Below are 24,993 nucleotides of genomic sequence, written 5' to 3'. Positions count from 1 at the left end.
TTTTTGTTTTTTTGAGACGGAGTCTCACGCTTTCACCCAGGCTAGAGGGCTAGAGTACAGTGGTGCAATCTCAGCTCACTGCAACCTTCACCTCCCAGGTTCTAGCAGTTCTCCTGCCTCAGCCTTCCAAGTAGCTGGAATTACAAGCGTGTGCCACCACGCCCTGCTAATTCTGTATCCCTAGCAGAGATGGGGTTTCATTCTGTTGGTCAGGCTGGTCTCGAACTTCTGACCTCGTGATCCGGCCGCCTTCGCCTCCCAAAGTGCTGGGATTACAGGTGTGAGCCACCGCACCCAACCAACAAAAGGATTTTTCTACCCCTAATGGTACAGAGAGGCCAGGCTCAGAGGGTGGGGTTATAATGAGCAACACAGTGGTTCCCAGCGATCCAGGCCAGAAGCTGGCAGTAGGCCTGCGTTCACATAGCCCTGGGCCATTGTTGAGGACGGGGAGGCTGGGTTTCTGCAGGAGGCAGTTGCAGCTCGTGCGCCCCGTGAATGAGTCCTAAGGAAGCATCCCTTGCCTTCTGGAGCAGATCCGCCCCTGCCCCCATCGTCTCTCCTGAGAGTGAGTGCTTCTGCTTTGCTTGTTCACTGACAGATGTGAGAGCAGAGGGCCGTGTTCGGACAGAACGCCAAGCACCCGGCACGCCAGGAAGCGGCGGGAAAAGGCCATTGTAAGTGATCTGGGGGCCCAGAACCCGGAATGAATGGGGACTAGCAGGAAGTGCAGGGGCCTCATGGGCCAAAGCCTTTTGAGGCTAGCTGGTGAGCCCCTCAGTCTTCGGCCTCTGCCTGGGGAAGAAGGGACTATGCAGCAGACGACAATATTTCTCTCATTTGAAGAGCACAAGCGTCGCCAGAGGGCATCAAAGGTGGCACCATGCAAAGTTCAGCCAAGAGGCTGGCCGTGCGTGTGCTGTTGATGGTGATTGAGGGCTCAGTGTCAGGGCCTAGAGAGAGCCCGGTAGGCAGACTGTGGTAGTGGGGAGCAGAGCCAGGCTGGCCAGGTCACAAGCCAGCCCTGCCCCCACCTTCTGTGTGACCGTGGGCAGGTCCCCAGCTTCCCCGAGCCTCACTTTCCTCATCTGCACATAAGGGAGTTGGGCCTGTGTTTCCCAGGGGTCCCACCAACTTGATCAGGGCCGAGGGACCAAGAGAGCCTGTCCCTTCCTCCCCACTCCCCTCCCAGAGTTAGTCCACAAGCCCTGGGCTGCTGGGTTTGCCTGCTGACCCTACCGCAAAGCTCCCCACAGAGAAAACACATTAGGTGTCTGGAGTGGGGAGCTGAGCAAGCCAGCTATGCCATGTCACTAGAAGGGAAGGAGGAAAATAGGATAGAAACACAAAAAGACAACAGACTCCCATTGGATCTCTCCCACGTGATGTGGTGCTTCAGGGAGGAGGGGTACACAGGAGGTGTGCACGCCCTAGAGGTGCACAGCTGTCTGCACGCGGGTACTTAAAACCGTGGGCTGTGCACGGAGAATCTTCTTGGAGTCTGTGTCTGGTCATTCAGCAATTACAGGCCTAGCGCGGTTCTGGGCATCGGAGGACAGCAATGAACAAAAGACCTTGAGGCTCCCTCCTGGCTGAGCAGAAGGAAGAGAGAGATAATAGGCTCGTTAAACAAAAGAATAAACAATGTAATTACAGACTGGGATAAGCACTGTGAAATCAGTAATGTGCAGTTAGTAACCGTCTGAAGTAAGCAGGACTGTTGAGGAGGATATGTTTGTGGGGGGTGGCCAGGGAAGGGCACCTTCAGGGAGCTGGGCCCTGATTGATGACAAGGAGCAACCAAGCAAAGACTCAGGGGGACAAGTGTTTGGAGCAGTGGCAGGAAAGAGCTTTATGAATTCAAGAAGCTGCAAGGAGGGTGGGAGGAGGGGATTTCTCTGTTGAGCTGAGTTTGGACATCGTATGTTGTGGGACGTACAGTTCCCTGACTGTTGACGACGGAGTCCTGCTTGTGGACCCGCCACCTGGGTTTTCTTCCTTGCCATGTGTAGTACGTGGGCGGGATGGCTGGAGAATCACTGGCTGTAACCTGTTTCCAAAGCAAGCCTGTCTAAGACAAGAAATGGTGCATTTTTTCCTATGGAAGCACAGGTTTCCAGGAACAAGGCTGTGGTTTCTCTAGATCAGGCGTCCCCAGACTTTTTACACAGGGGGCCAGTTCACTGTCCCTCAGACCGTTGGAGGGCCGCCACAGACTGTGCTCCTCTCACTGACCACGAATGAAAGAGGTGCCCCTTCCTGAAGTGCAGGGAGGGGGCCGGATAAATGGCCTCAGGGGGCCGCATGCGGCCCGCGGGCCGTAGTTTGGGGACGCCTGCTCTAGCAGGTCAAAGTGAATGTTCCAATAGCAGCAGCTTCAACCAGATCAAATCACAGATCTGAGAGGAGGGAAAGGAGAGTTCCAAAAGTCTCCCACCCCCTCCCTCTGCTGGGCTGTTCTAGGCACCCACTGGCATAGCACGGAGCTCTCCTGAAGGTGATGCCTTGGTCTCAGTGTCTATACTGTGACTTCAGCCACTTTGCTCAGGCAAAACCAGAGATAATTGTGGCTCCAATAGCCCTGGTGCCCTCGCCTCATGACCCTTCCTTCCAGCCCACTCTGACACTCACGAACAAGCCTCCTGTGCTTGCCTCACCCCAGCACCTCCCCTGCTCAGACTTGAAAGGTAAGTCCAGAAGCCACTGAGTATGCAGGTGTTTCAGTGGTGATAATCACTCCCCCTTCCCAGCCCCAGTCTCTGCTTATGACCTTCATGTAGGCAGTGGCTTCCTTGGGGGCCTCTTCCCTTCCAACACACTCCCCCAATAAGGGCAGGTCCTCTGGGGTAGAGATTGGCCTTGTCCTCTCTCTGACTCCAGCTGGTATTGCTCACTCAGCCAGGCATCATGGACTAGGACAAGGACTCCATGGGAGCCCACCCCCATGGGGACCCCAGGAAGCCAGGCAATAAGTGGATCTCTCTCTGTCCTCCTTCTCGGGCAGGGTGAAGGCCGTGTGGTGTACATTCGAAACCTCTCCAGTGACATGAGCTCCCGAGAGCTGAAGAGGCGCTTTGAAGTGTTTGGTGAGATTGTGGAGTGCGAGGTGCTGAAGAGAAGTAAGAGGTGAGTTGAGCCAAGCCATGGCAGATGAAGGGAGCAGAGCGGGGCACCAGTCCTGATCCAGAGCTGGGTACAAGAAGATTCCCAAGATTTGTGGAACAAATGTGATGAAATCCATAGCTTCGATGTGGAAAGCCAGGCCCAGGACAAGGACCAAAAACGTTAGTGCGGTCAGTAATAGCAGCAAACTCGTGCTGATGGTTTACTAAGTGCCAGGCAGTTTCCGTTCATTCTTTTATCTGAACTTGCCAGCGTGCCTGGGACATAAGCACTCATAGTCTTTCAGTTGCTCTCCTTTCTGCAGAAGTTTAGACAAGTTCACTGGGTAGCTAGTTGGTGGCAGAGCGAGAACTGGAGCCCATGTGTCTGCTTCAGGGCCTTTGCCCTGGAGATAGCACAGGGCAGCAGCCTCTGGCAGCTTGAAGACTTGCACTAGGACCCCACTCTACCTCAAGCCCTGTGCTGCTCACATCCCTCCCTTCCTCTGCAGTAAGTCCCAGGCCTTGGTTGGGTACAGTGGCTCACACCTGTAACCCCAGCATTTTGGGAGGCCAAGACAGGCAGATCACTTGAGGTCAGGAGTCCGAGACCAGCCTGGCCAACATGGTGAAACCCTGTCTCTACCAAAGAAAATTAGCTGGATGTGGTGGTGCACTCCTGTATTCCCAGCTACTAGGGAGGCTGAGGCGAGAGAATTGCTTGAATCTGGGAGGTGGAGGTTGCAGTGAGCTGAGATCACACCACTGCATTCCAGCCTGGGTGATAGAGCGAGACTCCTACTCAAAAAAAAGTCCCAGGCCTTCTGTTCTACTAGGCAGCCTGGTTTTTCATTGCTCACTTGGAGAAGCAGTGTTTACCTGTCAGGGGATCTGCAAAAAGAACAGGTTGTATATGAATGCACAATTTAGATGTCAAAACTTTGTCAGTTTTGAAATATTTCTAAATTATATCCTGTGATATCTGCAAACTAAGTTATTAGGGATTTTAACATTCTACTATAATAATAATAGAAAGCTTCAGGAGGAAATAGGTTCTGGTGTAAGAGTTATTATACAGAGAGTTAAAATATATATGTTATATAATGTATATATAATATATATATAACATATATATAATATAATATATATATTTCTTGCCCATTAGGCTGGCTACTATCAAAAATCCAGAAAATAAACACTGGCAAGCATGTGGAGAAACTGGAACTCTTGCATAGTGCTGGTGGGAATTTTAAATGATGCAGCTCATATGGAAAACAATATGGCAGTTCCAGGCCGGGCGTGGTGGCTCACACCTGTAATCCCAGCACTTTGGGAGGCCAAGGTGGGTGGATCACGAGGTCAGGAGATCGAGACCATCCTGGTCAACATGGTGAAACCCCATCTCTACTAAAAATACAAAAAATTAGCTGGGCATGGTGGCGCATGCCTGTAATCCCAGCTACTCAGGAGGCTGAGGCAGGAGAATTGCCTGAACCCAGGAGGTGGAGGTTGCGGTGAGCCGAGATCGTGCCATTGCACTCCAGCCTGGGTAATAAGAGCGAAACTCCGTCTCAAAAAAAAAAAAAAACCAATATGGCAGTTCCTCAAAAAATTAAACCTAAAACCACCATCTATCTGATCCAGCGATTCCACTTATGGGTATATATCCAAAAGAATTGAAAACAGGATCTCTAAGAGATATTTGTTCACCCAAGTGCATAGCGATGTTATTTACAATAGCCAAGAGGTGTAAACAACGCAAATGTCCACCAACAGATGAATAGGTAAACAAAATACGGTTTATATACATACCGTGGAATATTATGAAACCTTAAAAAGGAAGGCAGTTCTGACTCATGCTACCACATGGATGAACCTGATAACATTGTGCATAGTGAAACAAGCCAGGCACAAAAAGACAAAACACTGTATGATTTCACTTACACACTGTGTCTAAAGTAGTCAAATTCATAGAAACAGAAAGAGTGGTGGTTGCCAGGGGCCTGCAGAGACGGGGACTAAGGGAGGTGTCATTTCATGGGCATAGAGTTTCAGTTTAGCAAGGTGTAAAATTTCTGGAGCTTTATTGTGCAGCAATGTGAGTATGCTTAATACTACCAAACCGTATGCTTAAAAATGGTAAAGATGGTAAATGTCCTGTTAAGCGTTTTTACCAAATTTTTTTAAAAAAGAACCATTATGCAAATAGAACCATTTCAAGTTCTGTGCAGTTTTTTGGAGATCAAATGAAGGTAGCATGCAAAAATAAAGCAGGCAAATTAATCTCTGAAGAGAAAGATCAATCTGTTAAGATTTTAAAAACACACAAGATCTTTACAAAGAGTCTTGGACGTACTAATATTAGACATTTAAAGAGGAAGAAGGTGCCAAGTGTAGTGGCTCACACCTGTAATCCCAGCACTTTGGGAGGCCAAGGCAGGCAGATCACTTGAGGCCAGGAGTTTGAGACCAGCCTGGCCAACATGGTGAAACCCCCATGTCTACTAAAAATACAAAAAGTTACCTGGACGTGGTGACATATGCCTGTAATCTCAGCTACTCAGGAGGCTGAGGCATGAGAACTGCTTGAACCTGGGAGGCAGAGGCTACAGGGAGCTGGGATTGCAACCACTGCATTCTAGCCTGGGTGACAGACCAGAACTCGTTCTCAAAAATAAAAAAAGAGGAAGAACGGTTCAAACTTGGCCCTTGGTTCAGAGAGGTGTCGGGAAACACGATTCATATACATGTTTATTATAGACCCACTGTTTGTAAACCTGACCTAAGCAGTTGGTGAATGCCACTTTGTCTCTGCTTTGAGGAGTTTCCATAGCAGATGAGTGTCAGTCGGAATTCTTTCTGTTGTTCATGGAAGCGAAAAGTTGGAATAGAAGTGACTTTCGGTCCTTCTCAGGCAGACTTTTCTCCTGGTTGCAGAGTGGTTGCCTGTAGCTTTAAGCTACCAGCAGCTTAGAGATTCCTGGGGAAGCAGAAGTCACTACATGACTACAGAACCCGAAATGGATTCTTTGGGGTTCAGCCCTGTGTAACAGGCTTATCCTTGAACAAACCATGGTGTCCAGGAAGAGCCATTGTCATGTGCCTTGCCCTGACACCCTGACCCTGGCTGACCACACATGCTGTTGTCAGGGGAAGGCAAGTGCAGGCTGAACAGGCGTCAAAGATGCCTACCACGAAGGGCAGGGGGTGTGCAGAATACCAGCCCTGTTAGGGGAGGGGAGGGCCAAGATGGCGGCCAAGGAATTGGTGACCAAGGCTGGCTTTGAAGGAGGCAGAGAGTGGCACAGTAGTATAGGCGGGGGATTTGCCATTTCCATGGCAGATCCAGGGAAATGGGAATGATAGGAGAAACATAAGGGGTATTAAGAGAATCAGCTTTCATGTCAGAGGCCTGGGTCTGAATCCCTGCTCTGACACTTGCCTTTGGGTAAATGACGGAACTCCACAGAACCTCCTTCCTCATCTGCAAGGTGGAGATAACAACAGTACCCATCTCCCAGGCTCATCTGAAGAGGGTGCGAGGCCAGGTGTGGTGGCCAACACCTGGCAAACATTTAACATCTTAGCTGCTTTCATTTTTCCCACGTGGCAGAGGTCAGCCTAGTGGTCAGCATCATCTCTGTTTGGGAGGCCACGTGATGTGTCAGATCGCTGCAGCAGTCAGTTCCTCATCTAGTAATGGGTGGTCTCGCAGGGTCCACCCAGCCAGCCCAGTAACATCCTCCCCTTGTTCTGTCCCTGCAGAGGCAAGAAGTATGGCTTCATCACCTACCGGTGTTCTGAGCACGCAGCCCTCTCTCTGAGGAACGGTGCTGCCCTGAGGAAGCGGAATGAGCCCTCCTTCCAGCTGAGCTACGGAGGGCTCCGGCACTTCTGCTGGCCCAGATACACTGACTACGGTAAGCCCCCGAGACCCAGCCACAGTCTAGGAAGACTCCCAAGCTGGAGAGGCAGTGCCTTCCTCAAACAAAACCCAGAGCTAAAGCCCCTTGTGGTCATAGCTCCCATCCCCACACCCCAGTGTGCTGCTTGGTATAACTTTGCAGCCCCTTCCTTTGCCCGAAGGCTACCATCTTGTTTTTCTTCTGGCCTCTGGTCCACCTTGTCCTATCCTGTGACTGCTACCAAAGAGAATCAAGCCTCCCGTGGCCTCTGGGAAGGTTCAGTCGTGTGCACAGCCAGCTGGCAGAACCGTGGCTACGGTCACCTTGACTTCACAGGGTCAGCTGCTGTCCTGTCCCCTTCAGGGGCATTCCATGGTGACCCCAGACAAGGCAGCAGCCACCTGGGGACAAGATGATGAAGAAGGACAAAGAAGTACAATGTACAAAAGAATTACTTGGCCAGGTGCAGTGGCTCACGCCTGTAATCCCAGCACCTCGGGAGGCTGAGGTGGGAGGATCACTTGAGCCCAGGACTTTGAGACCAGCTTGGGCCACATAGTGAAACCTTATCTCTACAAAAAAAAAATACAAAAATTAGCCAGGTATGGTGGTTTGCACCTGAACCAGAGAGGTCAAGGCTGCAGTGAGCCGTTATGGCACCATTGCACTCCAACCTGAGCGACAGAGCAAGACCCTGTCTCCAGAGAGGGGAAAAAAGCACTTAGTGGAGAGAATCCAACGCAGCCTTGATGGTACAGGACTGAGTGTCAGTGGTCCGGCCAGGAGCCAGGTCAGGCAGCACTACACTTGGCTGCGTGTCCATTTATGGGAATCGGGTTCCCAATCTGTTAACAATTAGATTGTTAATAATGGTTATCGGCAGCACCCCGAGAGGCGACATAATTGTGGGAGGTCCCATTGCCAGTGAGAAGGCAGAGGGGTGACCCAGACCAGGCCTAGTGTTGTTAGCCCTCCCTTAATGTGATGCTGCAGGTTACTAATGAGCAAGAAGCTGCCAGGGAAGGTAGAGTCATAGGGTGTGGAGCTAGAAAGCCTCCGGAGTGCTCTAGTTTGGGACTCCAGGCCTCTAGACAAGGCAGCCAAGGCCCTGAAGCACTGACACCATGGCCAGGATGTCCCGGCAGGATGGCGGGCAGTGCCCACAGTCCAATGCTCATCCCAGCTCCCCAAGGCCTTGGGCTGCAGCCACTCCACGGTGCCCACTCGTAGTGGCAGATATCTTGACCATCCGGTCTTTGTAAGTTGCTCACTGCTCTTCCCTGTCTCCTCACCCCCATGCCCAGATTCCAATTCAGAAGAGGCCCTTCCTGCGTCAGGGAAAAACAAGTACGAAGCCATGGATTTTGACAGCTTACTGAAAGAGGCCCAGCAGAGCCTGCATTGATAACAGCCTTAACCCTCGAGGAATACCTCAATACCTCAGACGAGGCCCTTCCAATATGTTTACGTTTTCAAAGAAATCAAGTATATGAGGAGAGAGCGAGCGAGCGTGAGAGAACACCCGTGAGAGAGACTTGAAACTGCTGTCCTTTTAAAAACAAATCAATGTTTACATTGAGCAAAGCTGCTTCTGTCTGTGAGTTTCCATGGTGTTGACGTTCCACTGCCACATTAGTGTCCTTGCTTCCAACGGGTTGTCCTGGGTGCGCCTGGAAGTGCCGGGTCAGTCACCCATCGCCCCTTCCTTCCCGACTGACTTGCTGTGGTAGACTTGCAGCTGTGTTCACCATAACATTTCTTGTCTGTAGTGTGTGATGATGAAATTGTTACTTGTGAATAGAATCAGGATTATAAACTTCATTTTTAATTGAAGAAAAAAAAACGTATATCCTTAAAATAATGTATTTATGGCTCAGATGTACTGTGCCTGGGATTATTGTATTGCTTCCTTGATTTTTTAACTATGCACTGTCGTGAGGTGTTTGCCACTGAGCTGCTTGCTCCCCTCACCAGATTGTCCTGGAGGTACTGGGTGGCCGCTAGGCTGGTCCGCAGGGAAGCGTGGCCTGCCGTTTCCAGGCTGTATCTGCCACGCCCTGTCCTGTCTCCTGCTGAGCAAGTTTGGCTCAAATTACAAGAGCCCCCATCTTGTGCCCAGCTCACGCTTCAAGCGTGTGTCCATCCATTCGTACTCAGACCCTTGACTACCTTGTAAGGAAGGCGGGGCAAGCCGCATCATTCCTGTTTTCCAGGGGAGGCTGGCAGCACCCCGAGAAGCGAAATGACTGTGGGAGGTCCCATTGCCAGCGGGAAGGCAGATGGGTGACCCGGACCAGGCCTTCTGAGTCTTGGTCCCATGCTTCCATCGCAGCCGGGGTAAAGATGCAGTTTCAGGGACGGGTAGAGGTGACTTTGGCTAAATTGGACATCAGACTAGAAGCCTAGGGGCTCATTTTAGGGGTTACATTAGCAGTTGACCCACCGGCGTCAGGTGAATTCAAGCCCTGGCATGTGTCTTGGGCATACTATCAGCTGTGATCATGAGTGGTCTGCGGTTTGCCTCCGCCTGCGGACACACTGTCAGAACTTGGTGACACCCCTGGCAGTGGTGCAGACAGGTGGTCTGGGAGCAGTCATCCTTTTTGGGCCAGCCATCAGGCCATCCTACCCCCTCAGGTAGTCCTTTGTCCTTGTCTGTAAAGTTGTTTTGGTGGCTGGGGCAGGGGAGTCAGGAGGAAGGTGTGAAGGTTGGGAGTAGAGAGGACGATCTCCCAGCTCCCCTGCAACTGAAAAAAACACTCCTATTTGGCTTCACTTTAAATTTGGTGTTCTTAAGTGATGGCAAAGCCATTTCTAGCTTAATGTTCTGTGGGTACCTTGGGGGTCATTCATGAGGGCACCATGGCCAGGCAGGGTATGAGTGAACTGTTTCTGATTTCTTTCATACATCAGGGTTCCTTGGGAAATTTTTGTATTTTTTTTTTTAAAAGGTCCTTTTGCTTTAAAAAAAAAAATTTTTTTTTTGAAAGTGGCTCATTAAACTAAATAGTCTAATGTAGTTTGTTGCTTATGCCAAGCCTAGTTCGTTGAGAATTGACGTTTTTAAAGATTATCAAATACCTCAGTAGGTAAAATGAGCCCATGGTCTTCCACTGGGTGGTGAGCATACTACCAGCTCATGGATAAGGCCGGAGGAGGCAGGCTTCAGGGAGGATAGGGATATTGAACTGCAGTGTGTCACAGCAGTTGACCCCTCTGGACCCCAATTTCCTTTTGTGTGAAATGAACTGAAGGGGAGGATTAGACAAGTTTCAACATTGTTAGCTTCTGCTGAGGCAGTGTCTGGCCCAAGATGGCAAATACATAGTATATGTACCACTACTCCCAGCTCGTTGACCAATACAGACATAACTAATCAATCACAGCACTTGGGTTCCTTGAGCATGGATGTGCTATAAGAATCCTGAAATCGGCCGGGCGCAGTGGCTCACGCCTATAATCCCAGCACTTTGGGAGGCCAAGGTGGGTGGATCACAAAGTCAAGAGATCAAGACCATCCTGGTCAACATGGTGAAACCCCGTCTCTACTAAAAATACAAAAATTAGCTGGGCATGGTGGTGCGTGCCTATAGTCCCAGCTACTCAGGAGGCTGAGGCAGGAGAATTGCTTGAACCCAAGAGGCAGAGGTTGCGGTGAGCCGAGATCTCACCATTGCACTCCAGCCTGGGTAACAAGAGCGAAACTCCGTCTCAAAAAAAAAAATCCTGAAATCAGTGCTCTGGTAAGTCATTACTAATTGATCAGAGTTTAATCTATTTGACATTTTGCTAATCTTTGGAAGGTTTCCAACAATCACGCAGAACCATATGTTGGCTGAGTTTCGTGGTGGCGTATCCCTGGCTATGATGTTCAGTTCCATGAAAGAAAACTCCCCTAATGCTATTCTGTGGCGTAAAACTCCCAATACTATTTTGACATACACATCCCCTTGCAGAGGGTGCAGGAGGCAGTAGATGAGTAACAGATAGGAACATATTTGAGGAAGGCAGGGCTTAGGAGGATGGACCCAAAGAGGGACTTCCCACAGCACAGACCTGATCATTCTGAATTCCTTTATAGCTATTCATTGCCTAGCACATAGTAGGCACACAATAAATGATTATGGAGTGGGATAGAATTTAGATCTTTCTGCTGCCTCCACTAAGTAAGTCCCGATTTGCATCAAGGAGAGAGAAGTGAGATAGGAAAGAACACTAGATTCCAAGTCTGGAGAGCTGGGGGAGTCCAGACTCCACCAAGAACTTCCTTTGTAACTTCGGTAAGTCCCTTCCGCTCCCTGGCCCCTTAGTGTGCTAAAAGGAGTTGGACCATGGATGATCTCTAAGCCCCGCCTTCTATTTGCTTCTTCCTTGATTGCACTTGGTCAAGGGTCGGCCTTGGGATGGTAGTACTTTAGAGTAAAGAAATGGGGAGTTTTAGCAAAGGACAAGTCTGTCACTCCCTGCTTTGGGGTCAGCTGAAGCTGTCCTTTCATGTCAGATTAATCTAGGACACTTGAAGTTAGCTTAGACATTGGCCCTTGAGCAGAAACCTGAGCGTGGCATTGGGACATGACATGCCTAAAGCCAGGGCTGGGGGACGCTGCCTGCCGAGGGCATCGAGTAGTCTCTATTGCCATCCCATACATAAAATGCTATATGTTCTAAAATTTACCAACCCTGCAGACAACCTCTATCCCGAAGGACTCATTCGGTGCTGTGTATTATTTACTAAGGCAACTCCAAGGTCTGTTCAGGAAAACGAGTGAACCTTGGTCTCTTTCCCACCAAATTGAGGAATAACCCAGAGGGAGCAGCTGCCATTGGCAACCATCTCATTGTAGCGCTGTCCTAGTGTTTGCTCTCGATGATGTTTACATGTGATCGCCATAAAGCTTGCTGTAGACTGTGTCGATAGCTGCCCGTGCAGGGCAGGTCGTACTGTCCGTTTCTGTGCCGTGCTGGTGTTTTCCAAAAATGTCCGATCCAACCACTGAGTGGAATTCTTCCATCTCCTTCCCCAGTCTGTAGAAGGCTGAATCAGAATCCTCATTCTTGGGGGCTCTGGTTACCGAAGGAAAATGCATCAAAGAGGTAAAGAATATGAGTGGATGGAGTGCAGCTAAGGCCCCCAACCCCGGCCCCGTCACAGCTTGCCCCCTCAGCCAAAAAACTGCTTTGAGTCAAAAAGCACCCATAAGGTATCGGCATCTGCCTTGAATTCTTGCAGCATGGAGTGTCGTGTGCTCAGGAGAGAGGCAGGGCTTTGTGGGCAGGAGAAGGAAGGGAGGAATGCTCTGAGCTGCAAAGACCCAGTACTCAAGTTCTGACTCGGGAAGAGATGCAGTGAGACATCTTTTGTTGCCTAAAGCCTGTGCCTGTGGTTTTTTAGAGTGATTTCTCCTAGACATGTGCAGTAGGCCCACTGGGGCTGCCGTGCAGTGGTGAGTAGAGGGACAGGGAAGGCATGGGCAGCCTGGTCTTTCTGCATGGACAGCTCAGTTCGTGGCCCATCCCAGATACAGAGTTCAGTTAATCGCAGCCGAGCCTGCAGCTTGAGAGATGGCTCATCCCAACTGTGAAGCAAAATCAGTCTCAGAGTATGTATTGATCTGACTCACTGATGTCAAATTGCAGTATTTTTTCAGCATTTGAGATTTAGCAGTGACCAATATCCCAGCATCAGATATGATTAAGACTAGAAATTGGATGTAGCAAAGAAAGTGAATGTAATGGTTTCACTGGCCAAAGGAGAGGGACCTTGTCATCCCTTCCCACTGGGGTAGAAGAAAACTAATTAGTGCTATGTGCAATATGTTAAAGGTAACCCTCTTGTCCCTGAGGTGTTTTACACACAGATGGGCTCCAGGTCTGCTTGCCAAGTTTAGAGGTACAGGGCAAATGGAGGGAAAGCTTCAGAGTTGGAAACTCACATGCATGAATGTGTCCTTGGCTCAGAACCACTATGGGATGGGGGAAGCCCTGGGAGCCGGCTGCAAGATGCCCAGGAAGTAGGCAAAGGCTGACTTTGCATTACTCAATAAAAGCACTTTGAGAAAACCCCAACACTTCAGCCTGGCTCCATGTTTCTACACTGGAAAATATGGGTCTCCTTTGGCTGTGGGAGGTGTTCTTCTAGAGACTGGGACAGGGAGTTCAGGAATGGGGCTGCTGTCAAGGAGGAGAGCAGAGATGCCTTTGGAGATACCAGCAGCAGGAGAGCCAGTGCGAGGGCCAACCCTTTCTAGCCTTTTGTTGGAAGCCCTAGAAACGGAGCCATGGATTTAGATCTTGGTACTTACCTTTACAGAGAGATGAAAACAGCGAAATGAGTTTATAGAGCAAGTCACTTCACTATAAGCCATCTCAGAATCAGAAACCCCAATGTTTCTTACTTGCTGTGTGATCTGGGGTCCCTGTTTCCTCATCTACCAAATGAGAATGTTGAATATGAGCATTAAAGTCCCTTTGACTTCTGAGAGACTCAGATTCCCAACCAGGAGCATTGGGAATCCATCACTTCTCCTTAAAACTGAGTCCATTCTCTAACTTGACGCAATTTCTGTTCAGGGTGAGGGTTCTCTGCAAGAACCAACTGGCAGCAGGTTCAGTCCCACTGCGTCCTGGCTGAGTTGCCTTATCCAAGAAGGCCAGCTCTCCGGGACAGATCTAAGCCATAGTTTCTAGTGGGGAAAGTAAGGAATTAAACCCCCAACTTGGCTGGGTAATGATGTCAAATCTCACATTAACCTCATCTTTGTCCTCACTGGACAGATGTTAATGCAAATGTTGTGACCACTTGGCTGTTTCTCTCTTGTTCTCAGACAATACTAGCAATACACTTTTTTTTTTTTTTAAACAGCTTAGGCACTTTTCACACATTTCTTTCAAATGATTGTAAAACATATGGGGCAACAGGAGGCATTGATCACGCTGCATATGTTTAGGGCAGCTTTTGTTTTTTGTTTCTTTAATGGTATAGCAGCACTGACTGAGGCTTCGTGATTCATGGGGACAGCTTTTCAGATACTCCATTTCATCAGAATGCTTTGCACATCCGGGAGTACAAAAATCTAATTGCCCGAATTTGGGGCTTGGAAAATAGGTTTTATAGGTGGTCGGTCCCCGGGCTGTGCAACAACTCCTCTAAGAGGGGTTTATGTAACTAGAACCCTCCCCTCCCCTGCCACCGTGCAGTATTTTCTGGTCAATGGAGTCACCAAGGTGGTTTATAAAAGCTTCCTTTTTCACTTGACCACCCTTGCTCATTGGTTACTTGTGAAGGGGATTGGTCAGTTTCCACCTCAGCATTTTGCCTTATCAACATATGGTCGCCATCTAGTGGCCAAAGGTTGTCTCCACCAGCTACCCAGATGGAAGGCAAATAAATCCTCTGGGCCACCCTGCTGTCCCTCGTTAACTTTGGGAATGAAATATGATGGCATGAACCAACTGTTTTTGTGTTCAGAGATCAGTGCAACACTAGTCAGAAGACTCCAGAAGCAGCCACTTGGTAGACTGTCACGCAGAACTGAGAAATGCACTAGCTGTCCTGTGGGCAGAAGAGACAGGAGTGGACCAGGGGAGGTCCAGGGGCCCGGGAGGGGTTTACCGTAACTGCAATACTGGCAGCCTAGCTGCCGACCTTGTTACATAAACCTTTGCTGGGTGGTCCGAATTACGCCCTCAGGGCAAGAGAAGAAGCTGGGTGTAAGAATTCCGTGGTGGGCCTGGCCATGACCTTTGATATGGTCCACTGAATAGCCAAATCGTTTTTTTTTGTTGTTGTTCAATTTTTTTGCTTGTATTTTGTATTTTAAAAATCTTGTCAAATGTTTTTGTGTTAGGAATAAAAAGTCATAAACTATTCCCAACTTTGTTTCTTGAGGAATGTTCTGATTCTGATGGAAACAGGTTGGAAATCTCAAGGGGAGCGTGGACAAGGCGGTCTGTGGATCGGGGGAGTAGACTGCTTGGATTTCCAAATGGTTTCTGGGGAAGATGACCATCCAGAAGTCCAGTGTAGTCTGCTCTGGGGTTCACACCCATCCCCTCACCTCCTTGTCCAATGTCGTTAGCATTGGCTTGGAGCATCTGCTTCTTCCAGAGGCAGCTGCTAATGTTGAAACCAACATGAGCCCTCTCCCCAACCCCAGGTTTCTAAAGGTGTCTGTAGCCAGCCTTAATCAACTGGGCAAGGTGGTCCCTATGGTCCTTTCCAGCATTTCCAAATCTTGGACTCAAATCCTTTTCTCTTGGTGTGACCACGCAGCCTAGAGAATTCTGAGCAGTAGGAGCCAGGGCCTTCCCTGACTCTGCGACAGGGTCAAACCAAGGAATGGCTAAACCTGTAAGGTTTTGTCATCCCCAGGGGTACTACCGTAGGGGGCATTATTTATTAGGAAGCTTAACAAGGTAACTACAGCCTGAGTGTGTGAGTGGAAGGCTGTGTTTGTGGTGGGTATGTGTGTGTATCTAGGCACACATACACACATCTGTGCCTGTGTGTGTGTGTATGTGTGTGTGTGTGGAATTACATTGATGCATTTATTGAGAAAGGTGCAAGAATTTCACCTACACAGAGGGACACATCTGCTTTGTTATTTATAATAGAAAGCTAAATTTTAATTTTTTAAAGGACACTGCTAATGATTGAGAATCAAGTTTTTAGTTTTGCTATTTTTTTTAATTGGTAGAGGATTTTTATATATTTTTTCCATTTTGTTGGGTTGTGTCCTTATTTATATAAATACTTTATCTGTAAGAGGCAAGAAGGAAACCTTCTTTGCTTTTAATTCTCGTGGTTGTCATCGTCCCTATTTTATTTCTGGTGTGATTTCTCTGTCTTACCTTCTAAATGAGAAAATGTTTTCCCGTATTTGTACATTGTCAAATTCTATAGTTTCCTAGATAATTTAACCAAATTGCTCTATGTATTATTATTCTGTGAGTATAAAGTTCTATTTTAATGTCTGTAAATACTTCAGAACTCGCTTCTTTTCTCAAACTCCCACTGTGGGGTTATTGTTTACATCACAAAAACTGTAGAATCTCTATGCTCATGTACTGTAAATAGTGAAGTGATCTGCTTATAAATAAACTTAACAAATACACTATGGAGATTAAAAAGAAAATACCACCCACAGCTCTGCCCATGCGTGTCTTTCCTTATTGGTCCTGGGAGCTCTTTGACAGACACCGACCACTAAATGGGGAAGAGATGTCAGTTTCAGCATCACCTTCTCAGATAAGACCCCACCTCACCACACTTTTCCCTCCTTCACATCTCTTTTCACACTCCACAATATCCATTCATGCTGGGTACAGGGGCTGAGGCGGGGGGATCATTTGAACCCAGGAGTTCAAGGCCAGTCTGGGCAACATAGTGAGACCCCTCCATCTCTGAAAAAGTAAATTAAATAAAATATAGTTAATAAAATAATCATTCAGACTCATCTCACATAACAGCTGTTCCATGAACGACTTTTTGCCATAACGTTTGTAAAGCTTTGCCCCTTTCCGAACACAGACTTCCTTGTTTTGGTATATCAACTTTTTCACACAGACACATTGAATAAATGCACAGTGAGAGATGTTTTGGCATTATGGTCCCAGGCAAAACCCTCATCAATTTGTAATTACAAAAATTACAAAATGGTTTCTGTTCAGAGGATCTCAGAGCAGGCCTGCATCGTGTGCGACATTTGAGTGAATTCAGAACATTTTCCTTTGTGTACGTCCAGCAAGTAGGGTGAGGAAGTGGCATCTTCCAAGACTCTGTCTGGTGCCTGTGTGTCATTTCCTCACGCCTCAAAGGGGTTAGCCTTTATTTGACCCTAAAGCTGCTGTTTTTGCTTTTCTTTTAAATGCAAGATGAGCCCCAAAAGGTTGAAACATTGAGGAAGAGAATTATATATAAATAAGAATGGGCCGAGTGTGGTGGCTCACATGTGTAATCCCAGCGCTTTGGGAGGTCAAAGTGGGTGGATCACCTGAGGTTAAGAGTTTGAGACCAGCCTGGCCAACATGGTGAAACCCCATCTCTACTAAAAATACAAAAATTAGCTGGGCGTGGTGGTGGGCACCTGTAATCCCAGCTAATTGGGAGGCTGAGGCAGGAAAATTTGAACCTGGGAGGCAGAGGTTGCAGTAAGCCGAGATCACACACCACTGCACTCCAGCCTGGACAACAGAGTTAGACTCCATCTCAAAATAAATCAATAAATAAGAACAGGTACAATGAGTGATTACATTTTATGTTACATGCAAACTATTTTCAGGTTGCTGTTTATTACATAACTCATACACACATACATATATTCTCCTTGTCCAGGTGGTTTCTTTTCTCAATCTGTGAAAATTGCTTGGATCTCTTTGATTGCAAGGGAACACATCATGATTTTTTCCCATGAAAATTAATAGGAACGTTTCCACTAGGGCAGAGCTCTGTGGTGTGATTAGAGTCTTTGGAGAGAGTATGTGTGTGATTGACGGCCCAGTACCTGTTGCCCATCTGTTGTAGATGGTAAGCTTCAGGAGAATAGACCTGCTTTTCCATTCACTGCAGGGCACCAGCCCGATCAATCAGGAGTCCCTGAGAGGATCCTACCCATAGTGCAAGGAATAGGATGGCAGATGCAGAGCCTCAAGACCTGCATTTGGGACCCATCTCTGCCACTTCTGTGTGTGAATTGGGCAAACCACCTCTTTGGTCCCTGGTTTTCCCAAATATGAAACAATTTGCTTAGCTGAACTCGAAGTTCCTTTATGTTCTTACATTCTTTAAAAACAACAACAACAAAACCTGATTTGCAGAAGCAGTATGGTACAAGGAAAATGTCATAAGCTGGGGTTCTGGTGTCAAACTGCTTGGCTTTTTTTTTTTTTTTTTTCTGAGACAGAATCTCACTCTTGTCACAGAGGCTGGAGTGCAATGGTGCAATCTTGGCTCACTGTGACCTCTGCCTCCTGGATTCAAGTGGTTCTCCTGCCTCAGCCTCCCAAGTATCAGGGATTACAGGCACCCACCACCATACCCAGCTAATTTTTGTATTTTTAGTAGAGACAGGGCTTCACCATATTGGCCAGGCTGATCTCGAACTCCTGACCTCAGGTGATCCACCCACCTTGGCCTCCCAAAGTGCTAGGATTACATCCATAAGCCACCACGCCAGCCTAAGCTGCTTGGCTTTGAATCTTGGCTCCACCACTTACCAGCTGGGTGTCCTTGGGCAGATTTCCTACCTCTTTAAGTCTGCTCTTCACCATGTGATAAATGGAGCTAGGAATAGTTTCTCCCTTGGAGTGGTGTTGTTAGGATGAAATTAGATTGTGCACAGTACCTAGGACATGGTAAGTACTTAATCAACATCAGCTGTGATCCGCATTGCACTCAGTCTCATTTGGTGCTAAGCAAAGTCACCTGAGATGACTTTGTTCAGGTGGTTTCTTTTCTCAATCTGTGAGAATGGCTTGGATCTCTTTGATTGCAAGGGAACACATCATGATTTTTTCCCGTTAAAATTAATAGGAACGTTTCCACTTAGGCACTTGCTGTACAAGGCACAGCAAGGATCTTGACCTTTTTTTTTTTTTTGACAGATTGGGAAAAGCTGGGAAGTGGAGCAGAAGGAACCTGCCGAAGGGACTCAGAAATGTGACGGCAGAGTCACATCGATGCCTATGTGTTCCTGAGTGACACTTACTTCTCCTTCTACTCTGCCATGTAACCACCACATGTGATGTACTTAGGACAGTCCTGTGCTTAAAGACCACTGCTCTCAGAATGTACATTGCAGCAGGGCAGAACGTCTAGCTTGGGAGTTTAAAGATGGAACTTCCAGACCCAGCTCTCTGTTGACATGGCCTGCAAATAGGAGCAGGGCTCATGCGTCAGGAGCCCAGATTGATCAGCTGTGGAGGCCTGGAAGCCACCAGGCTGTGGATGCCCTGTACACTGTTCTCTGTGACCTTGGGCGTCTCCTGGAGGGAAGCTGGAGAACTGTGCCAGGAACTTGGCCCAGCCCCATCCTCTGACTGGCCTTCAGTTTCCTCCTATGTCTAAAAAGAGAAATTACAGTAGATCTGTGGTTTACTGTTTGAGGAGACCATGTGGCTCCCTCTCCTCAAGGCAACTGTTTTAATATATTAGTTTCTGCATAACATTCAGTATGGAAGCAAGAAAAGTTCTAGAGCTAATGTCCATTTATTAGAATGAGAGAGGAATGTGTTACATGCAGCCACAAAGAAACAATCATAAATACAGATGTGAGAAAACTATTTTTGCAAGTCGGTGGCAAAGGAAATAAGGAAGGAGCACTTTGTAGACTAAAAGAGACTTCAGAAACAACCATAGCTATGTGAGGTGATGGATATATTAATTAGCTTCATTATGGCAGTCATTTCACAATGTGTATCAGAATAGCACAGCGTATGCCTTAAATATGTATAATTTTTATTTGCTAACTGTACCTCAGTAAAGCTGGGGGGAACAACAGAGAATGAAAAAAAATTAGATTTGGACAAGCATAACAGAAATTGACTTGCAAACTTTTAGCATGTTATTGTCATTTTCAACTTCTGGTTTATTTGTGCTGTTTTCAACATTAGTTACTATGACACAAATGCTGATCAGGCCAGTGGCATTCTGCTCGGCATTGCAGACTTGCCAGAACATACTTAGATTCAGTTTAAAAGAAATAAGTCCTGGCCAGGTGCAGTGGTTCACGCCTGTAATCCCAACACTTTGGGAGGCTGAGGCAGGAGGATCACTTGAGATCAGGAGTTGAGGCCAACCCATGCATCAGAATGAGACCCCATGTCTACAAAAAAAAATGTTTAAAAAAAGTAACTGGGCATGATGGTGCATGCCTGTGGTCAGCACTACTTGATAAGCTGAGATGGGAGGATTCCTTGAGACTGGGCAGTTGGAGCCTCAGTGAGCTATGATCATACCACTGCACTGCAGTCTGGGCAATAGAGTGAGACCTCATCACAAAGAAAGAAGAAGGAAGGAAGGAAGGAAGGAAGGAAAGGGAGGGAGGGAAGGAAAGAAAGAAATTCTATCTACCACATCTATCTTTTTAAACCAACAGAATGCCTGTTAATTTAAGGAACAGAAGTTCTGAAATTGAGAATAATTTGCCTTAATTTATACCCCGTGAAATCAACGGAAAATCCAAAAATAAAAAGTACATCTTCTTTTTCCTAAAAACCAACAAAAAGAAACAACTAAATTTGAAGTGTGAAATTGTTTGGATCAGATTCAGGCAAGCCAACCATTAAAAACTTTTGTGACAATGAAGGAAGGTTAAGGGCTGGCATCACAAGTTGGGTGCCCCAGAAAGCACACTTTAAAATGGACTTAGTCTGGAGGATGCTTATTAAGCAGTGCCCTGGGGACCGATGCCTGGGGAAGGGAAGGAAATAGGAGTGGGCAGAGGGAGAGGTTGAGCTGTGATGTGAGCCCAGCAACAGCCTTGATGGACCCCAAGAGGAATCCTGCCCCTAGAAGAGCCCATGCTCAGCCAAAATGGCCAGGCCCCTCCACCTGGCATGGATCAGTCACTGGGTGTAGGCCAGCCTGGGAAAGGCGGCAGTAACACCTGACGGGGCTGACACTGAGAGCGGTCTGCCAACAGCACTCAAAGCTGGTGGGGTCCCAAGTCCTTTGCTGAAGCTTGGGGTCTGTGCAGCCCATCGAAGCATACATCACAGCTGGGTATTAGGCAGGCATCGGTTGCATGGGCCAGGAATGTGGTTATGTTAGAAAATATCCTTATTTCTTTAGAGATGAGTTAGTAGAAGAATGAAATGATATGTTTGTTCTTTAGAGATGAGTTAGTAGAAGAATGAAATGATATGTTTGAGATGTGCCTTTTTTTTTTTTTTTTTTTTTTTTTTGAGTCAGAGTCTTGCTCAGTTTCCCAAGCTGGAGTGCAGTAGCACGATCTCGGCTCACTGCAATCGCCGCCTCTCAGGCTCAAGAGATCCTCCCACCTCTGTCTCCTGAGTAGCTGAGACTACAGGTGAGTGCCACCATAGCTGGCTAATTTTGGTATTTTTTGTAGAGACAGGGTTTTGCCATTTTTGCCAGGGCTGGTCTCGAACTCCTAGGCTCACTAAATTTGCCTGCCTCAGCCTCCCAAAGTGCTGGGATTACAGGTGTGAGCCACCACACCTGGCCAGGATTTGCCTTTAAACACTTCAGGTAAGAAAAAAAAATGGAAAAGGAAATGTAAAAAGGACTGATGAAATGCATGTAGCAAAATCTTGATATTGGAATCTGGGTGATGGGTTTGTGGGGATTCAGTGTACAATCCTCTACTTTTCAAAATGGTTGAAAATTTTTATAATATACTAAATGAAAGTATAAGAACAAAAACGATTCAAGGAAATAAATAGAAAGAAAAAGGAAAAATAAAAGAACAAAAATGATTCTAAGCAAGCCAGTGAATCTGGCATTAACTAAATATTTAATTGATGTCTATGAAACCTGGAATATTGGTTTTAGCTCAATAGGCAGTTCTCAAGGCTAAAAGAATGTTTAAAAGCCACGGTCCATGGGGCACATGCAGCCCAGGACAGCTTTGAATGAGGCCCAACACAAATTCATAAACTTTCTTCAAACATTAGGAGATTTTTTTGTGTGTGATTATTTTTTTGCTCATCAGCTATCGTTAGTGTATTTTATGTGTGGCCCAAGACAATTCTTCCACTGTGGCCCAGGGAAGCCGAAAGATTGAACACTCCTGGAAGCTAAATTCTCTATCAGCTTTCAAATCCTATGACTCCTTTACTTCTCAAGGTGTGTGGTCTTCCGCTGGCTTGGGTCATCTCTTCCCAGGAAAGGGTGGTGCCGTCCGGCCAGCAGACCCCCGGTGGTGTTACTGGATACAGCAGGACTTGGATGTAGTTGCACCCCCTGGGCTAGCGTTTCCCCCCACCTGATTTCCTGTGGCTGCTGCAACGAGACAGGAAAAAGAACAGGCCGGGTGACAGGAGGCTGCAGTGGGCTTCCCCTTTGACCTAATTTGGACTAAGAGTTGCAAACTCAAAGGCTTTCAGCGGCCAACAGATAACCACACATGCAGAAGGCAAACCGGGTGTGAGGAGAACCACGGAAACTGAGAACATTTCTCTAAGAAAAACAGCAGCACGAGGATGATGATAAATGAGAACCAGTACTTGGTACCAGTGTCTGGGAGACACCAGGAGTGGTGAACACGGAGGAACTAGAGACAGCCTCTGTCTCATCCAAAGGGGGCAGTTGCCATGCAAAAATGATAGACTGGTGTGGCCAGATCTTACTCTTTTAAAGAGAAAAGTTGGGCCAGACACAGTGACTCATGCCTATAATCTCAACACTTCAGGAGCCTGAGGCAGGAGAATCGCTTAAGCCCAGGAGTTGGAGGCCAACCTGGGGAACATAGCAAGATCTAGTTTCTACACACAAAACAAAACAAAACAAAACAAAACAAAAATTGGCCGGGCATGGTGGCATACACCTGAAGTCCCATCTGATAGGGAAGCTGAGATGGGAGGATCACTTGAAGTTAGGAATTGGAGGCTGCAGTGAGCTATGATTGCGCCACCGCATGTCTGGGCATCAAAGCGACACTATCTCCAAAAAAGAAAGAGCTGCGCACAGTGGCCCATGCCTGTAATCCCAGCACTTTGGGAGGCCGAGGCGAGTGGATCATGAGGTCAGGAGTTTGAGACCAGCTTGGCCAACATGGTGAAACCGCGTCTCTACTAAAAATACAAAAATTAGCCAGGCGTGGCGGCACGCGCCTGTAATCCCAGTTACTTGGAAGGCTGAGGCAGGAGAATCGCTTGAACCTGGGAGGCAGAGGTTGCAGTGAGCGGAGATTGCAACATTGCACTCCAGCCTGGGGACTGGGTGAGGCTCCATCTCAAAAAAAAAAAAAAAAAAGAAAAAAAAGAAAAAGAAAAAAAAGAAAAGAAAAAGAAAGGCTGCAAATCTGGACTTTTAAAATCGGAAATATTCCAATTTTAAAATGTGGTCCAAAAAAATCACATTAAAAAAATGTTGGTACTGATTTGCTAGCTGTAAGAAAAAAAAGAGGAAAAAAAAATGTAAGCTAAATCTGTATTTTTTATCTGTAGGCCACAAATTTGCAATGACCTACCACTTGCCCAAAAGACAATTTGTATAAATTAGAAAAATGCACTTATTTCTCAGGACACCTCACTGCCATTTTTCTAGAAAATCAAAACAGCTCTACACATCCATGATGTACAGGATGCTTCCTGGAGCTGTGCAAAGCATGAACTACAAAACTCTAAGTGGCTCCTGCATTTGCAGCTGTGCATTTAGAATCAACCCACACTGCCCAGAGCAGAGCTGAGGCCCGGGTATTTTCCATGTGTAAGAGCCATGGGTGAAGAGGGATGGGTATGCAGAGGAGGGCAGTCAGGGTGGGGCAGGGACGAGACGCTATGTCCTATGAGGCAACAGCACACAACCAGCGAAGGAAATGACTTAAGGGCGGGGCAGTGCTGTTAGTAGTAAAGAGTTGGAACGAACAAATCCCATTTGATTCTGAAGGCGGAACTGTGACCACTAAGTGGAAGCTTCAACAAGGAGAACAATTTGAGTTCAAGGAAGAGCTTTCTAATAGTGGTACTGAATAAGGATGTCACGTAAGATAATGAGACCTCTGTCACTGGTGGTTTCAAGCATCAGACAAAAGGCTGGAAATAGGGCCTCTAAAATTCCTTCCAAGGCCAGATGTAGTGGCTCGTGCCTGTAATCCCAGCCCTTTGGGGTGCTGAGGCGGGCAGATCACCTGAGGTTGGGAGTTTGAGACCAGCCTGGCCAACATGGTGAAACCCCATCTCTACTAAAAATACAAAAATTAGCCAGACGTGATGGTGGGCACCTGTAATCCCAGCTACTCGGGAAGCTGAGGCGGAAGAATTGCTTGAACCTGGGAGGTGGAGGTTGCAGTGAGCCGAGATTGCACCACTGCTCTCCAGCCTGGGTGACTGAGTGAGACTCCGTCTCAAAAATAAATGAATAAATAAAAATAAAATTCCTTCCAACCAATAATTTTAGATCCCTTCTAGATCTTTTCCTTTGCCCCAGGGTAGGGACATAAGTCGCCAACCCTAAAATCAGAGTCTGTGCTATGTTGGTTGGGGGGCACTTGCTAGGAGGCCTGGAGCTTTTCTCAGCCTCAGTCTTGGGAACCAGACTCTGACTCTTACTGTGACTTGGTCTCTTCCAGCCTCGGGTGCACTCACACGCAGAATGGGGATAGTACTGGCCATCAGGAGCCTGAACGAGGCTCCGCATATGAGGCTCCGAGGCCAGACCCAGACACCGAGTGCTCAGGGAGCGGGTGGTGGGATTCCCTATCTCCCCCCATCCACAAACCTGGCTTGGCCACCTGCTGCTTCTGCTTCTCCTCCTCCCGCACCTTCGTCTTAGCATCATACTCATCAGCAAGTGCCTTCCACTCCTTGCGGTTGTTGGTGATCCCGTCCAACATTGGGGTGATCTCCTCGTGGAAACGGGAGAATTCCTAGAAGAGAGAGTATGTGCCTCTGGCGCAAGGGCCATGCCCCAGGGTCTGGGCTCAAGTGAGTGGCACAGCTGGAAATGTCCACCATTGGAAGGAGCTGCTTTGGGGTAGCAGGCCTCTGTCACCATGCTGATTCTACAGGGCCTCCGGTCCACACCATCCTGTGCCTCCCCTGCTTAGAAGCCTCCTATGGCGCCCCTGTCCTTCAGCAGGAAGTGAAAACCTCTTACCATGGCTTTCAAATTCCATGACCCAGTGTCCTCCTGCCCTTGACCATCTTGCATTCTCCAAGCAATTCACAGCTCTCAGTTCCTGGAGTGTATCCTCTGTTCTGTGGGCCTCACACAACCTACTCTTCTTTTTTTTTTTTTTTTTTTTTTTCCAAGAAAGGGCCTCACTGTTGTCCAAGCTGGAGTGCAGTGGCACAATCGTAGCTCA

General features: G+C 47.5%; 2 protein-coding genes across 4 annotated transcripts in view; one reads left to right on the top strand and one right to left on the bottom strand.

Annotated features, from left to right (window-relative positions):
* The window catches only part of PPARGC1B (PPARG coactivator 1 beta), a 124,197-nt gene extending 108,046 nt beyond the window's left edge, over positions 1–16,151 (top strand). For both annotated transcript variants that reach the window (XM_003934006.4, XM_003934005.4), the window contains 4 exons: positions 602–677; positions 3,005–3,126; positions 6,867–7,021; positions 8,311–16,151. In XM_003934006.4, coding sequence (XP_003934055.1) covers positions 602–677; positions 3,005–3,126; positions 6,867–7,021; positions 8,311–8,411 — 454 coding nt within the window. In that variant the 3' untranslated portion in view covers positions 8,412–16,151. The remainder of the gene's footprint in view (positions 1–601; positions 678–3,004; positions 3,127–6,866; positions 7,022–8,310) is intronic.
* A 5,312-nt stretch (positions 16,152–21,463) lies between these two features.
* PDE6A (phosphodiesterase 6A) overlaps positions 21,464–24,993 on the bottom strand; it is a 98,054-nt gene continuing 94,524 nt past the window's right edge. For both annotated transcript variants that reach the window (XM_003934007.4, XM_010344533.3), the window contains 2 exons: positions 24,408–24,555; positions 21,464–21,968 (listed from right to left, as the gene is read on the bottom strand). In XM_003934007.4, coding sequence (XP_003934056.2) covers positions 21,892–21,968; positions 24,408–24,555 — 225 coding nt within the window. In that variant the 3' untranslated portion in view covers positions 21,464–21,891. The remainder of the gene's footprint in view (positions 21,969–24,407; positions 24,556–24,993) is intronic.

The sequence above is a fragment of the Saimiri boliviensis genome, chromosome 1 (genome assembly GCF_048565385.1).
Source record: "Saimiri boliviensis isolate mSaiBol1 chromosome 1, mSaiBol1.pri, whole genome shotgun sequence".
Classification (NCBI taxonomy): Eukaryota; Metazoa; Chordata; class Mammalia; order Primates; family Cebidae; genus Saimiri; species Saimiri boliviensis.
Note: the sequence above shows the minus strand (reverse complement) of the source record. Positions and strands in the feature narration are given on the sequence as shown.